Source organism: Seriola dumerili, unplaced genomic scaffold (genome assembly GCF_002260705.1).
Source record: "Seriola dumerili isolate Sdu_G_001 unplaced genomic scaffold, Sdu_1.0 BDQW01000079.1, whole genome shotgun sequence".
In the NCBI taxonomy this organism is placed as follows: Eukaryota; Metazoa; Chordata; class Actinopteri; order Carangiformes; family Carangidae; genus Seriola; species Seriola dumerili.
The window spans coordinates 2,981,327-2,994,751 of NW_019174334.1; the positions used below are offsets into that span (position 1 = coordinate 2,981,327).

At 39.9% G+C, this 13,425-nt stretch overlaps 1 protein-coding gene across 1 annotated transcript; it reads left to right on the plus strand.

Annotated features, from left to right (window-relative positions):
• The first annotated feature begins 8,014 nt into the window (after positions 1-8,014).
• Positions 8,015-12,370, plus strand: LOC111220971 (solute carrier family 35 member G2-like). Its single transcript, XM_022744280.1, has 2 exons — positions 8,015-8,282; positions 9,471-12,370. Exon 2 carries the CDS (start codon positions 9,498-9,500, stop codon positions 10,746-10,748), a length of 1,251 nt encoding a protein of 416 aa, XP_022600001.1. The 5' UTR covers positions 8,015-8,282; positions 9,471-9,497; the 3' UTR covers positions 10,749-12,370.
• Positions 12,371-13,425: the final 1,055 nt, after the last annotated feature.

The following is a 13,425-nucleotide window of genomic DNA, read 5'->3' on the forward strand; positions in this document are numbered from 1 at the left end:
GCTCTTTAATGGCTTTGTACAAGGACTGTAGTATTGTGATACTGCTGTCTCATTTCTGATACCAAATATCAATTTCAGTAGCCGTTGTCTAACTGTCCCTCAGGTTCAGATGAAGCAGGAAGGGCAGAAATATTTTGGTTAAAACTAATTATCACAGTGTCTGTGACTAAAGAACTGACTGCTGTCTGGAGTGTGAAGTGTTCTCATCAAATGTGTCTGCATATCATTCACATCGATTTCACAGTGTTTTTTTGTTTTTTTTTCTCCAAGTCAACAAATCAAATGAATATGAATGTCACTTTCTTTAAGAACAACATTTAGAATCAGACAGTGAACAGGGGCAAAATGGATTGAGATGTAATCATAATAAAGATCTGAGATGCTTCTTGGTGTAATCGGATTGCAACTGACAGTTATTTCCCTGACTGATTAATCTGCCAATGAATTCCTCGATTGATCACTTGGTCTATAAAATGTTAGAAAATAGTGACAAATGCCCCAGTGCCCAATTTGAGGTTTTGCTTGTTCGTGTGACTGTATGAAAAAAGTTGCGGACCACAGTAGACATAGAATTTTTTGCAAATTGTTACATTTGAGAAGCTGGAGCTGATTAATTTTGTTTTTGCTGCAAGTGATCCACCAGTGAATCCTCATAAAATTCTATTCTTTAAGATTAGATCTCAAAATTGATGTGTAGATGTTTCTACTGGCATCAGATTTGCATATTGGATTCAGATAGCCTTTCTCGAGCTAGCAGCTGACCTCATGATCAATACCACTATTGATGTAGACGCATGTAGTTTTAACTGCAGATGTGAGTGGCTGATTTAAACCACCACACTACAGCCTTTGCAGCACCTACTGTCAGAGAACACTTTGATCAGTGTTGTTATTGTTCTGCGTTTCTACAGCAACTACAGCATGTAGTGCTCTCTCACACAGTGAGTGTGATTTATTCAGTCACAGTTTGGTTCATTTTGCACCTCATAATCTCACCGAAGCCTCCACCGTGCTCTAAATAACAGCATGATGAATGTATCTTGACTTTAAGAAATGCTTTTGCATGTGCTGCTGCACTGTGATGACGGCAAACACAGCCCAGCTATCTCTTGTATCTTGCAGATACTGTCTACAATCTTTATATCTCGATATGTAGCTTTAAACCGTGCCAGACAACAGGACAGGACATTCAATAAAACAGTGGCCATGGCAGCATAATGATCCATTAACACATTTGCATAATTGTAACTCTGATAAATTGAGCAGAACATTTATTTATGAATCGGGATCAAAGGAGATGCAACATTTCAATGGGCAGACAGATGCAAAGAAAAGGGCGTTCTCATGAGAGGAGGCGTCTAGTCTAAAGCATCACATGCATTATGGATCAGCACTCGCACAAAGGCTGCTGTATCAGGCCTTTTGGGGCAGTCTGTGGCAGAAATCAGAAGGGGTTGAGGCACGGGCTAATCAAAACCAGATATGGCCATGTCTTAATCACAGGCTGCTGTAAGGTTAAACCACCTGGGGCAAAAACTGGATGTTTCTGTTCCAGATGGTCTTTCTGATGATATTTTAAGACGGAGGAGAGGTGATTTTAGTTTTCTTGTACAGTATATGTAAGGACACATTTTCTCTCAGATGTGATAGTTTTCTTTGTGATGGAACTGATTTCATTTCATACAGCCTAATAAGGGTCTCCAGTATAACAAGGGACAAATGTGTCCAGCTGAACAAGCATAGAGGTACCCACAGCTACACGCTCATATGCTTGCCTTAACTGTCTATCCATGGCAAAATAAAATGAAGATGTCTCATCCACAGCACACGACACAGCTCACTGTCAGTTCAAACCTCTCTGCCTCACTTCAAAGTGTGTCACCGAGCCAGGCATCTAAGCAGACCCCTTTCAGCACGAATCTCAAAAAAGAAAAGTGTTGAAGGTGTTGAAGGCAGTGTGCTACACTTGCTCAAGTGTCACCTATCAGATTCATTTCCACATAGTGATGGGAAAGTAATACATTTATCTCATGTCCACAAGTCAAAGTATGTCTTCTTATCTACTCGGGCGCAATGGATCGGATGCTATACATAACATCTGATTTTGACAGTCTACGACTTAAAGCCACTTGCAGGTATACAACCAATTCCAAGCATGCCGGTGAAGTAATCCCTAAAGCTTCCCACAGAATGAAAATTGTGTAATAAGGGTGACAGGTAGACAATACATTAACAGCAATTTAGTTTGTTGAAAGCATTCCCCCAGGCTGCTGTTAAGGGCCGTTCTCACCTACTAATGTAAAATAGTTTTCAAAGGATGAACCTTGTTCAGTATCCGGGTAACTGGTTGGCAGTTTATTCAGATCAGTTTAGTGCATTAAAAGCACAAGGAGGTCTACAAGTTCCCTTGCATCATATGAACAGGTGAAAAATGCAAATATGCAATATATGCATTGGACATTGGACAGGAATTCCCCAAAACAATACTAATACTAAATAATGTCACACTAATCCTAAAAAAGAGAGAATTTCTCAGAAGATAAACTGTAATGTCTCTGTATATTAGGTCCTATACAGTATTTTCTTTAGGTCCACTGTTTCATAGATAGCTAGCTGCTAATGTCTAGCTAACTACATTAAATGGTCTATTTTCACAGGTGTTCATATATGCACAATATAGAGAAAACACGCTTCTTCATAAAGAAATGACTGGCTTTACTGACTACTGGGTTATGAAGTGTTCTCACAGGCACCATGAAGTCTCACAACAAATCAGCTAAAGGAAAGAAGGAAAGAAGGAAACAAAGAAACAAAGAAAGAAACAAGCAAAAAATTAGCAGCTGCTGGAAAGAAAATTAACAGCTGCTTGAGCTTCAGGATCCAATTATGCTCGGCCTTGGCTGCCCTGAAGGACTGATAATACCTCAGTAAGGGAAGGAAAAATACTGTGTTGAAACTACTCATTTTCTACATTGGGTGTAAGTTTGATCAGCATTGGTTACTCCTAATAATAAGCTTGCTACAGTCTGGCTGATTTTGTTGCTCAGATATGTGAGCATGATAATTATATTTCATTTATAAGTACAGTATTGATTTTAGTGCACTCTGATTACACAAAGGCTCATTGATTTAGCAGAAATTAGAGCAATAATCTTCAAAGGTACACTATGCTCTCCCTCATCATTGTTTTGCCAGATTCAAATGGATGAGCCATATGGTCAATTAACTCCTCCATGTGCTGTTTTCCACTTGTGTGTGTTTGGTCTCTAGATGAGGTGATACTTATGTGAGATGAGAGTTTATTTTAAGTCGTACTTTGAATCTTTGTGTTACCGTAACTAATGTTCATTTTGTTCAATATTCCAACCGATACCAATATTCGATCGATATTCTATTTAGTGTTATTTGAATGTAGGGGTTATCTGGCTCTAATACTGCAGGTGATTGAGGCTTTTGGATGTCTCAGTTCATAGTGTATAGTGGGCTAGCTTTTGAAAACATTTATTAATGGCTCATCAACAATTTTAGAGTCACTTGGTGAAGTAATACTTGTATTTGTTTTGTAGCATCCAGGCAGACTGAAATACATCAACTACTGGATGGTTTATGACTGAATAGCCAACCTGTGCTTTGTGTTGTAAACATTATACCTCTTAACCATCAACATGTTAGTATTGTCATTGTGAGCATATTAGCATGCTGACATATAGCCTCACAGAGCTGTTAGCATGGCTGTATATGCTTTCTCTTGTTAAAAAAGTCAGTGTCTATATAACAGTAAAACTAAAAGGAAACTTAGTTATGATATGCATCATATTGTCTGATCTATGACTGCATATGTCTCTGTGACCAGAGACATTTTTACACCTTTCGAAATGATAGAGGCAAACAATTATTTTGTATCCTCGTTTGCTTTTTAGGTCAAAACAAGAGAGAATATCAAAAACAAGAGAGGAAGCCCCCCTTTAGGAAAGTAGGAATCCTCTGCTGCTCATGCATTATTAAAAAGTCTAGATATAGAACAAACTTCAGAGTTGGCCCATTTTATGAATTCATGAAAATATGAGGCACTATTTGATTTTGGGTTCAGCAAATACACAGAAAACAAAGTGCCAACAGCTTGCCAGTGGGGATGAGCTAGTGTCAGAGCGATGGCTGCAGGTAGCATCATGCTGGAAACAGTTCGGCTTGGTCTTTGACAGCTGGCTAAACAGTGAGTGTGTGTTCTCTCAGATAAAATTCAAATCTAACAGCCTTCAGCTTTCCCTGAATAATCTTTGATTCATTCAGTGTCTGTCCATAGGAATTTACAACAGCATGAAAAGTGAAAAACATACTTTTAAACAATAGATAAACTACAATGTGGTAATATATCAAAAGTTAAATTATGCATGTACATGCACACTGGTCTTGCTGGTTAAAAAGAAAAATGTCAGGCATGCTTGATCATATTCACTGTGGTACTCTAAGCCCTAAAGGTGAAGAAAACAAGAATCCCTATGTATTATCTCCCCACCCACACACGAATTGCCTATTTAAGGCACCATCTTCCATTTATTCCACCTTATTTGCTCTATGTCAGTGACAAGCCTGGTCTTACCTTCTTCTCCAAATCCTTAAATTGCTGTGTAAGCCTGTCAGTCAGTCTACCAATAGAAGGGATGGAAGTTTGTTGTTTTCTGCTCTCCAGCCAAATAAAAAGGAAATATAAGTGCTTAATCAATGACAGGTGGCCTAAGCCCCCAGACAGAAGATAAATGAGCCGCATGTCCATCGTGACAGCTTTTTAGAGGGGCCAGACAAGTAGAGGAAAAAAAAACAAAGGTGATCATTACAAAACACACCTCAAGGATTTCATATTTTCTCAGATTTGCTCATCAGAAAGCCAGCAGGGTTAACACAGAATTTCATTTTCAGGAGAAAACAAGAAACAAGAAAATAAAGAAAAGAGTGAAGGGCATATGAGGTAATGGTTTCAGAGCCGGGTAAGAAATTACAGCTTGTGATCCTCTGAGTCACTATAGGCTGCAAAGGTTTAGCCGCTGAAATATGTGAAAGAAAGAGCTTGCAGATACAGAAGGGAAAACACTTGAAATGTCAACCAAGCAAAGGTGCAAAGTATGAGCTACTGTACAAAATTAAATTAGCCTGATGCCCTTTGTAATTTCTGTTTTAAAACATTGCTGGCTCTGAAACAGAATTAATTAGTTAACCCATTGCGCTCAACCTTCATTTCCCAGGTGAAATTGATTTATTGGCGTTGCTTTTGTCAATCAGTGTACAACTTTGTCAGTGTGATTACTCACAGAAAAAGTGTGTGTTTGTGTTTGTCTGTGTGTGTGTGTGTGTGTGCGTGCGTGCGTGCGTGCGTGCGTGCGTGCATGTCATGCATGTCTTGAAATCTGTTGTGTCTGTTGTGATGCAATGATGTTATTGCTGAAACCTGCTGCATTACAGGACATAATAACAAACTTGATTATTATTCAAGTCAAGTTAAATTGTCCTTGTTCACACATAGATTTAAATGAATCATGGTGATTTACAATATGCTCTCAAGTCAGACAACATGAGGTACAAGCTACTTATATAAGAAGTCTCCGCTGACCATACAATAGCTCCAACCAATACGCTAGCATCTGCCAGTGGAGGCTCTGCTAAAGCTGCCTGACATGAAACGAGTGTAGTCAGGATTATGGAAACTTAACGTGTTGTCATCTCCCGTGAGATATTTAATAGAGCAGATTCATTCCCCTGTTAAGTGAGATTATGAAAAACCTCTAGCATTTCACTTCCTTGAACTTCTCTTCATCAGTCTGAATTTTTCTTCAAGGAAATCATAAAAAAACCCTCCATGAATTTCTTATGCCGCAATTATGCGCCCTGTATAGTAAGATGAGACGCTGTCCTATTGCTCCCCATTTTTTATTGTGGCTCAGTGAGCTGTGAGGCAGCCTGGAGTTTACAGCGTTTTTATCCCTCAGCTTATTCCTGTGGCACAGACAGTGCACGCTTAAACAGTTACAGCTTCATACACACCCCAGTAATCAATTTTGAAAGTCATGTGAAAAATTCCCTAGCTAAAATAAAATACAAATAAAATAACATACAACCAGCTAAAATTAAAGAAAGGAATAGTGAAGCACAAAACAACTTTAAAGGAAGTGTTCAAAGATTTTCCAAAATACACATATTTCCAAGTGTTAGGTCAGAAAGTCAAGACCAATCTCATGCCTGCATTACAGCTACGAGCGATTAAGTTAGCTAGGTTTAGCATAAAGGTTGGAAGCAGGGAAACCAGATAGCTTCTCTCTGTGCAAAGGTTCAAAATATATGCATTAGTGAGCCCTATAGCCTTGTTAGCTCGTAGGTGGATTTTCTTATCATTTCGACAGAGCCAGGCTAGCTGTTTAATCCTTCTTCCAGTCTTTATGCTAAGCTAAAGCTAATTGCCTCCTGGCTGTTGCTTCAAATTTAATGCCAGCCATGAGAGTGGTATCGATCTTACCACTGAACTCTCAGCGAGACTGCGAATAAGAGCATTTCCCAAAATGTTGCACTGTTCTTTTAAAGGAAGAACTTTGGATTCATTCTGCAATATCTCAGTCACAGCAACACATAATGTCAGGATGGTAAATATGGATATATGTTACTGTAACTATAACTGCATGAAACTTAAGTATGATAAGGTCAGGTAGTTAATTATATGCCAATAATTCTAAAATATCCATCCTTCATCATAGTCAAATGTACTCAAACATTCACTTTATTTATATAATTGACAATTCTTCATTCAAGCACACTCAACACTGCATTATTTTGCTTATAGGCTGCTAAAGGTCAATTATCTCTTAATTATCTTCTTCCATATTCATTTGTACAGGAGATAATAAAATAGTCTTATACTACTATAATTTTTGCACACCTAATTGGTCAATTATATGCCTTACAGTTTAGTCCCTGCTGTCAGATTTATGTTGACTGTTAATAGCTAAATGTAAATGCTGACACAAAGTTAATTGCCACACAATCACATATCACCGTGCGTGGTGTTATGTACCAATTAAAATCACAGTCATGTTACAGAGGCGGTGGCAGCTAGTGGCAGTATGATCTATATATTACCAACTGAGGTTCCTGTTGCATTGCCTGGGGGGTAAACTGAACAATCTAATTTTAGTGCTTTCAACTTCCCCCATGTTGAAGTGGCTATAAATTTATGTCTGCCTTTCACCAGCCTGCACTCAGCATATGCCACCCACCTTTTTTTTTTTTTTTTTTTTTTTTTTTTTTTTACTTCTGTTTGAAGTTGTTTTACATTCGTACTCTCACTGTTACATTTGACCTCCTTTATGCAAAATAGATCATCGTATTTGGGGTGTAAATGTGATTTAAAGAAAGACAGAAATGTGTTGTTCTTGGAAAAGAGAGTGTCTGGAACAGCTCTCATGAGAGTCTTCTTGGTGCAAATGAAAGGATTCCACAGAGGATTATGGGAATCTCTATCACTTCAAGCTGTGACACCAAATTAAAGAAATAGTCAAGTTCATCCAGTATCTATTAGTAGCTATGTGGTGCAAGCATGCCTATCAGAAATGTAGCAGGGTTAAACCCCACCATTTAAGCACAACTTATTTGACATATGAAGTGCATGTTGAACATGATTGCAATCTTCTACTTCCTTCATTTCACCATAATTAATTCAGACAGGAAAATCAAATCTTCCTTTTAACGTGGAAGGGTTGTAATCTCATGAACACAGTGATGATGATGATGATGATTATGGTGATGATGACTGACCGACCGACGCACATCCCTTTCCCCTTCTGAGAGATGACGAATATGAGCGGGGTCTAGGTGGGGTACGAAGCAGTCTTGAGGAGGAGGAGCAGGAGGAGAAACCAGTGGCTGTGACAGTGACAATTGCTTCGCCCCCCCCCCCCCCCCCCCCCCCCCCCGCGCGCTTCAGCTTCTTCATCATCATCATCTTCTTCTTCTTCATCATCATCATCAGCAGCAGCAGCAGCGGCAGCCTCAGCAGCAGCCGCTGCTTCAGCTTCATCAGCTGCAGAAGCAGAAGCAGAGGCAGCAATTCATCGACAGCCTGGAGAACAACTAAGCAGCACGCATCTTGAAGAGGCGAGAGGCGCTCCATGCGAGGGGGAAGATGGGGAAATGGCACTTGCAGTTGACCAAATGTAAGGATCAAGAAATCAAGCGAGATCTTCACTTATGACACAAACCCGGGTTTATGCATCAATAGGAACTTTTTAAAGAGCAAAAAGGTAAGATATTTTATGATATTATAGCACTCAATTAATATAGGCTACTACAATGCAATATAGCACCATATAGGACCGTCCTAAAAAAAAATTCCAGGTTTAATACCAGTTTTACAAGATTTTCAATGCACAATAAACGATTATCTAAAGGAAAAGCTGTTAGTTTTATTTTTCATTTTCTGGCTCAAATCTTTCGTGCATCCCTGAAAATAGTCATTTTTTTCTATTTTTGTCACCAAAAATAATAAGCCGTTGTTAAATCGGCTGAAAGATTGCTTTTCAGCCTCAAGTGCATGCAAGATTTTCTTAACGCTTTTCTTTGACACCAATATTGTTCATAGTCGGTTATTATGATGGATCTAGTTATATTAATGTGCCTTATATTTCAAAAGCGAGGAGCAACCCCATGCAAGAGGAGAAAAGGGGAATCAGAGTATTTATCTGCCCCCTTGTGGTTTTGATTCGTGTCACTGTATGTCCTATGGGATTGACAAAATGAATGATTGTAGAAATAATCTTGAAAATATTTCATAATACTAATGGTGATGTTATTATTTTCAAAGATGTTTCAGTTTTATATATATATATATATATATATATATACTCAGTTTTAAGGACATTCTGTCATTTCAAGTTTAAGACAAATCCCATTGCTTTTTAGTGGAAGCCACAGAAATATCTCATGGCTGAAGAAACCACTCAAACTATTCAGCACCATTTAACCCTTTCAACAGTCCTTTTTTCCGGGGTTTTCCAATTTATGGTGTGCAACTCCATTCATCTCTTACGTGGCCCACATTCATGTATCTTCCCCTCTGTGGTCTCCTGTTATGTAATTTCATCCCCATCAGACTGCATCAGCCTCAGAATGTTTGCTGCCCGGCTTATATGAGCTTGCATGGGATATATATATATATAGAAGAAACTCAACAGGAGATAGGGAGGAGCAACAAGGGGTGAGATAGGGGTGATAAGACTGCTTTGTCTGTGTGCATGCATGTGTGTGCGTGTGGCAGCACGTGTGGATTTTATGTGTGTGTGTGTGTGTGTGTATGTGTGGAGGGTGGAATCTGAGAAAACAAGTGATCACTTATGCAAAATGCGAGTCTATTTAGACTAACTAGGAAAAAAGAATATTTGAATGTTGTTTTAGCTCGACTATGCTGTAATGATTTTCACTTCATTTTTCAGAGTACTCCTACCTGCTCCGAAAGAAACATGGATGTATCTTCGTCTTCTCTCCAGTACGGATCAAAAAAGCGGGTTAAAATTCACCCAAATACAGTGACAGTGAAATATGCCACTCACTTTCCCCAGCCTGGCGATGAAGGGTATGATGATGCACCCTCTTTTGAGGAATTTGGCGCCTTCGCAGAAGCTAATACGGAGAAGAGACTGGTGTCGGACAGCAAAGGTGGCAGGACTTTCTTTGGAACCATGGAGACCCAGCCTAAGCAGCCAGGCGTGCAAAGAGACAAAGGGGTCGGAGGCCAGCTGGCTAGCTTTGGCGAGGCAAATGTGTTGGCCTCCAGGGTGACCTGGATGGCCTTGTTTGGGGCCGCGGTGGCTCACGGTTGTGTGGCACTGATTACCCGTTTAGCAGCCGACCGCTCTAAGGTGCCCTCCCTCGAGCTGCTCTTTATTCGCTCTGTGATCCAAGTGCTGTCCATCCTGGTAGTCTTCTACTACCACGAGGCCCCCTTTGGCCCTAAGGGCTACCGTCTGCGTCTCTTCTTCTACGGCGTCTGCAACGTAATCTCTATCACCTGCGCCTACACCTCTTTTGCTATAGTACCACCCAGTAATGGCACCATCATGTGGCGTGCCTCTACCACAGTCTTCAGTGCAATACTGGCCTTCCTGCTCCTGGATGAGAGGCTGGGCTACACAGATGTGGTCACAGTGGTGGGAAGCGTGTTTGGTCTGTGCCTGGTCATGGTGCCAAACGTAGCAGACGAGGAGAAGTCCAGGCTGGGCTTTTGGAAGGAGGCCTTTGGCTACACAATGACAGTGACGGCCGGTTTGACAGCTGCCCTCTCCATGATCGTCTACAGAGCCATTAAGGAGCGCGTCAGCATGTGGACGGCGCTCTTTACCTTCGGCTGGACGGGCACAGTGTGGGGTGCCTCCACCATGTTTATCATGCAGGAGCCCATCATTCCTCTAGATGGGGAGACCTGGGGCTATTTAATTGGGATCTGTATCTGCTCCACCGTGGCATTCCTCGGAGTATACTATGCTCTAAACAAATTCCATCCAGCCTTAGTTAGCACCGTGCAGCACCTAGAGATCGTGGTTGCCATGTTCCTCCAGCTCATTGTTCTGAGGATGATCCCGTCCGTCTACGACGTCATTGGGGGCCTGGTCATCATGATCAGTGTGTTCACCCTAACAGGAGTCAAGCTGTACAGGGTGAGCAGGGCCATTCGGCAGGATTATCAAGAGATCCTAGACTCACCCATCAAATGAGTTTAGAAAATGTCAGTCTATTTGTTTACAATGTTGCTTGGTTGTGCAATTTAAAGAATGTCTGATGATTTTGTATTGTTGTGTTGTTCGAAGAGTGCCAGTTGTGTAACTAATGTCTCAATATTTGTGTGTGAAATAAAAGACAAACGTAATATGGTGACTGTTTCCCCATGATAATACTGCTTTAATGTCAAATTGTATTACAGACCAAAATGTCAGCAAAAAAAACCCCTAAAAAAAACAAGAGTCCGTTTAACTTTTGTGATTTATTTCGCTCCAAGATTTGAATCTGGTCTTGTGAGTGGCAGTGTAAGAAGATCAGTTTAATGATATGCATCTTTCGTAATCATGACATCAGCAAGGTGTGTCGTATCCCTCTCTTGTCACACTGCCACACTTGTCACAATGTGTAAATGTCAGCCCAGAAATCATTCATATTACATACAAGGAATGAAAGAATAAAAACAAATACCACCCACCTTTCTTAAAATAACTGGTATTGATTTTCTAAGCCTTAATCTGTTTCTTGCCAAGATCTGTTGCTTGCCTCTATATTCTCCATGTTTTTCCATGAACATGGCAGGATATAGAGGCCTGCCAAATACATTGTAAGTTATATGGTTCTTATTCAATTTACAAGTACACCCTTCAAGTCTCTGGGGGATCAAAAATGATTTTGTGCACAGGAAAAGAAGCAATCTGTATTATTACATATACTATTTTCTCCCATCAACATTATGTGCACAAACTCCTTTCATTATGTTCTGGCCCCAGCAGCTGGTTTATACTTAACGCTAGTGATTACATCCCGGGACACTGCTTCTGTTTACTTTCAGACGTGTATCAAACTAATGCCCAGAGGCAGGTGCGCTGTATTGAATTAAAGTCCCCCTTAACAACATGAGACCATCTGCTTTTTCTGTGGTGGACAGTTCCTTTCTCTGTGGCCGATGCAGTCAGTCTTTCTGTGATTCCCCAGGGGGCAAAGCAACAGTGATGGAATGAAATAAGGACATAATGATGTTGCAGAGTGGATGGAAGAGGACATGTTGCATGTTCAAAACTGACACAGCATGTATGTTTCACTAACAGCCCAGCAGGTGGCATTCACAAACCATGTCATCATCACTCCGACAGCGGAATTAGCAGAAGTAACACTTTCTCACAGTAAATAATGAAGGTAATTATTGCTATATCAAGTGCTTAGCAGTTTTCAGCTGAGTATATCTTTTTTCATCAAAACAATTGTAACACATGATATAACACACTTCATCCAAACAGCCTAGTTATTTGACAGCGTTATGGCTGATTTTTCTACTCACAGCATAGCATCTGATGAACTATTATACATTTATGACACAGTGTTGAATATGTAACATATTTACACGGAAACAGGAAGTAATCAGTCTTGTGGTTATAACCACATGTGACAGGTGTTTCTGAAATCAAATTATCCTGTGTAACGAAAATCTACTATCACTGATGTCACAGTAAATTAAAATGGTCTGTAAAATACAAGCTCCATTCATTTACAACCAAAAGGTGAACAATCACCATCATAAACCAATAATAATGTCAAATTGGTGTTTACTTTAAAAATACAGTCTGTCTGTTATGTCACGTTTTCTTTTAAAACATTTTGGTCAGTAGCTGAAGTTTATTTGTCAAACTAAAAAGGTGAATAAACTGAGATAAAGTAGATTTACCTCCCACTGTACATGTTGTATTAATTTGCTTTGCGATGGGGTTTTGGGTGCAGAAAGCAGAATACATGTATAGGCCCATCTGTTTGAGCAGGAAACAGACTGCATCCTGCAGAGAGTCACACAACCATCCAAACTACTCTGCAACTCTCTTCACCACTGACATGTTTATTAGAAGTACCATCATTTCCCAGGAGGCGCTTGAATGGAATTTGATGATGAGTTATTGTATGCACATTCGTGTGTGTGTGTGTGTGTGTGTGTGTGTGTGTTTTGCATGGTGCAGATGACAGATAGAAATGCTCATGAACACCAGATTAACAGATCTTTCATGTATTCTATATATAGAGTCACTTCGTCACAATTTCAGTATGATTTGACAGCTGAATAAGGCCAAGGAGGTGAAATTTGGGAATTCTTTTTTGACTTAAATTCTCATGTGTTTTTTATCTGATTTGCATCAAGTTTATACGTTAAACCTTTTCTTTATATGTCTTTCCATTAAGAATAAAGTTACATATGATGTAAAATAATGTAAAAATATCAGTTTTACAAAAATTACACAGGATGAGGCCTTTGCTGAAGTCCCACTCAGTGCTTAAGAGGCTTCGAGTGCAACTTTGATTTTGGACAGCTGATTCTGAGACAAATAAATCAATAAGTAATACATAAGTATAAAATGAACAGTAAATAATAATACATATCTCTCTTATCTCTTTCTTCATATACACGTTTCTTTTGGTACGCTCTTCAGATTCACAAGGCGAAAAACATGATGGATGCTTATGGGAATGCAAAACATCAGCAGCTGCAGTGTGATTGACTGACGGTGCCACTATCCAATCAAAAGAGAGCCGATTCATCTACAGCCAATCGACTGCGAGCGGGAGGGACCTGGAGTCTGAACAGCTTGTGTAGCTGCTGCTGCTAGCTAGCCTAGCTATGCTGCTGAGCAATGACATGCTTTGATATAG